The 3,033-nt window shown below is 35.6% G+C and overlaps 1 protein-coding gene across 1 annotated transcript; it reads left to right on the forward strand.

Annotated features, from left to right (window-relative positions):
- The first annotated feature begins 405 nt into the window (after nucleotides 1–405).
- LOC149257446 (large ribosomal subunit protein mL101 (rPPR4)-like) lies at nucleotides 406–744 on the forward strand. The gene has a single exon (XM_089375388.1). The coding sequence runs from the start codon at nucleotides 406–408 to the stop codon at nucleotides 742–744; it is 339 nt and encodes a 112-aa protein (XP_089231514.1).
- Nucleotides 745–3,033: the final 2,289 nt, after the last annotated feature.

Genomic DNA, 3,033 nt, shown 5'->3' on the forward strand with positions numbered 1-3,033 from the left:
ACTAAAAAGAAGCATATATGCATTCCTTTTATATAAGGAAGAGCGAAATGAAAACTGTTTATGTGACACATATTAGACTTAAGTGGTTGTAAATGAAGTCGAGCAATTGCTTCCAAGTGTTTTCATATATACGTGTTAGCTGTCTATGCAACAACAAACATGACATCCAATACCATGACACAATATGAATTTCAGTTTGAGTGTTGTCATCAACGTGGGATGCATGCAAATCGCCACTGAAACACACAATCAATGACCTTTTACACTCTCTCAACTTTTCATTCCTTTGCTACTCAGAAACATTTCTGTTGAAGGTAAAAGAGGAGGGGTGACTAAGTGCAAACGAATTTCATTGATTATGGATGAAAATAATCACAATAGCAACAGAAAACAAAGTGCATTTACATGGATGGAAGAGCAGTAGAAGTCTTTGCTCATAGTCCACGTCTGCGTGCTTATACCAGACAAGGGTATTTGCAAAAAGTAGAAGTCTTCCTTCAGCATATTATGAAGAATGGAGGCAAACCAAATGCCATTACCTGGGAAAGCCTTGTCGAGGCCTATATACAGAGTGAACAAGTTCACAAGGCTATGGAGGCAATGACAAGATCTCTGTCAGTTGGACAAAATCATTGGCAGCCAGGTGATGTTAAAAGTGCAGAGGAATTTTTGAAGACTCTGAGAGGGGTTAAATTTGTGATTAGAGAGATCAAGAGTTCTCTTGGAGCAGACGAAGATAGCTAGACTGAGTGGTGCTGCAGGTTCAGGCAGATGCATGGATTGTCTTTCAAATGCCATCTTACTTTTGAGAGATGTGCTAGATGAGGACTATACTCCTAATGACAATATTTTTTTCCTGGATTGTGTGCATCACCAACTTGCAGTTACATATTGTGTCCATGCAATCTGTACCCAGGAAGAAAATGCAAATTCAGAGGGATTTACACATCTGCAGTCAAAGCTTCAGGAATTGGTTCTCGACATTTTTAACTCTTGGAAGAAGATGGGCTCTGAAGAATGTTGTGCTCTTCTTTGGAGAGAGAACAGGCTTAGCCATGCTCTTTGTTGTGTATCATTTTCTGATTTTAATCCAGTAGGGTGAATTATCATTTTCTGATTTTAATACGTAGGGTGAATTGAAACAGAGCAACAGAAAGGTGAATCGAAACAGAGCAACAGAAAGATCTGCATTGAAAGAGACAGAAGGTACCTCTTGTTTTCGGAAAGAAAGAAAGGTAGTAGTCCGACGGATGTTGTGAAACTTGAACTCGAACACTGTAGGTCTTCTTCCTATCAACTGGCTGGGTCATAAACTATTTGCAAGCTGCAATGGATTACATTATAAGAGTTTCTTTCTCTCCATGCTGGGATGGCGTGTGATAAGACTTTGCTTGGACCTTCTTTGCCTCCATGTTGGTGTGATAGAGACACATAGCTCCATGCTCGTGTGATATGTGATAGAGATGCATAGCTCTATGCTAGTTAAATGTCTGTAAGAACCCTCCATGCTGGGATGGCGTACTTCTGCCAAACAACATTCACTTCAGGGAATGTTTGTCAAGATACAAGGTGCACAAAGTGCAGGTGACATTAATTCCAGGGGATGGTCGTCGATATGAAGCTGCAATGAATGCTCCAAGCTGCAGGTGTAACATATTCACTCCGGTCGGCCTACTTAGCCATTCTACAGGAGAAATAAATGGTGCAAAAACGTAGTTTGACAATTCTGCAGGAGAAAAGATTCATGAATGAAGGTAGATGCGCACCACAATACCTCTTTTTTCTCAATTGATCCACCATTCTCAAATATTACATGAATGCAAAAGCTAATGGGATTGTATATACCTATATCTATCACTGTGAGAACCGATGGCATGTCATATCATACAATACGTAAGACCATAAACACTTAACGAATTTTATAGCTGCATCAACTGTCATTTTTAAATTTTTGACAATTCTGCATGAGAAATAAATGGTGTAGAAACATAGTTTGACACTTTTCCTTGCCATAAATGGTGCAGAAACGTAGTTTGATAGTTTGCCTTGCCATTCTGTAGGAGAAATAAATGGTGCAAAAATGTAATTTGATAGATGGCAAGATGAAGAACACACATGTCACGATTCTATTGGCTAAAAAGGCAAAATCTAAACACTCTGATTGAATTGGTGAACAGTGTTGGCCAACCCAAAACTAGCAAAAATAAAATGCCTATCAACGTAATAATACTTTGACGTAATCGGAAGAGAGCTCCAATCAGTGGTTGGTGGCCATCTCTTCCGTTAAAAAAATATTGTAAAAACATTTCTCGATAAAGAAAAGCAAAGATTACTTTTAAAACCTTTTAAAATTTAAATTGAATTTTAACTTTAACATTTCAAATAAAATTAAAATATTATATCTATAATTAAAAGGAAAACGTTAAATAAATGTATTTGTCAAAATAAAGAAAACGTTAAATAAATGTATTTGTGAAAATAAATTTTGTTTTACTTAATTAAATAAGATTTTGAATATCAATAAGATTTATCTAATATCTATTTTAATAAATGCATTTTCTAAAATAAAATTTGTTTTGTTTAAATAAATAATATTTTGAATATCAGTAAGATTTATCTAATATTTATTTTAAGTTATTAAAAATAATGATTCTTTTCGCTCTAGTCTAATTAGACTTTTTTTTGTTTTGAAAATTCCCTTAAGATTCTAATAAAATCTGGTAGGGATTTTTGTAACGAGTTGTCTTTAGTGCGATTTTTTGGAAGCTTTTCTGGTGGGTTTTTCTGGTCTAATTTCTCTAAATCCAACAGAAATTTATTGAAATCACAAGTTTGATGGGTAATCTGCACAATCCAAGTGCCCTAGGTTTTTCAGGGTGCTGAATCCATATATGCGATTTTTTGGAAGCTTTTCTAGTGGGTTTTTCCCATCTAATTTTTCTAAAATCCAACAGAAATTTATTGAAATCACAAGTTTGATGGGTAATCTGCACAATCCAAGTGCCCTAGGGTTTTTCAGGGTGTTGAATCCAT

The sequence above is a fragment of the Pinus tabuliformis genome, chromosome 6 (assembly GCF_031772625.1).
Source record: "Pinus tabuliformis cultivar Carrire ecotype Pingquan chromosome 6, CPIR1, whole genome shotgun sequence".
Taxonomy (NCBI): domain Eukaryota; kingdom Viridiplantae; phylum Streptophyta; class Pinopsida; order Pinales; family Pinaceae; genus Pinus; species Pinus tabuliformis.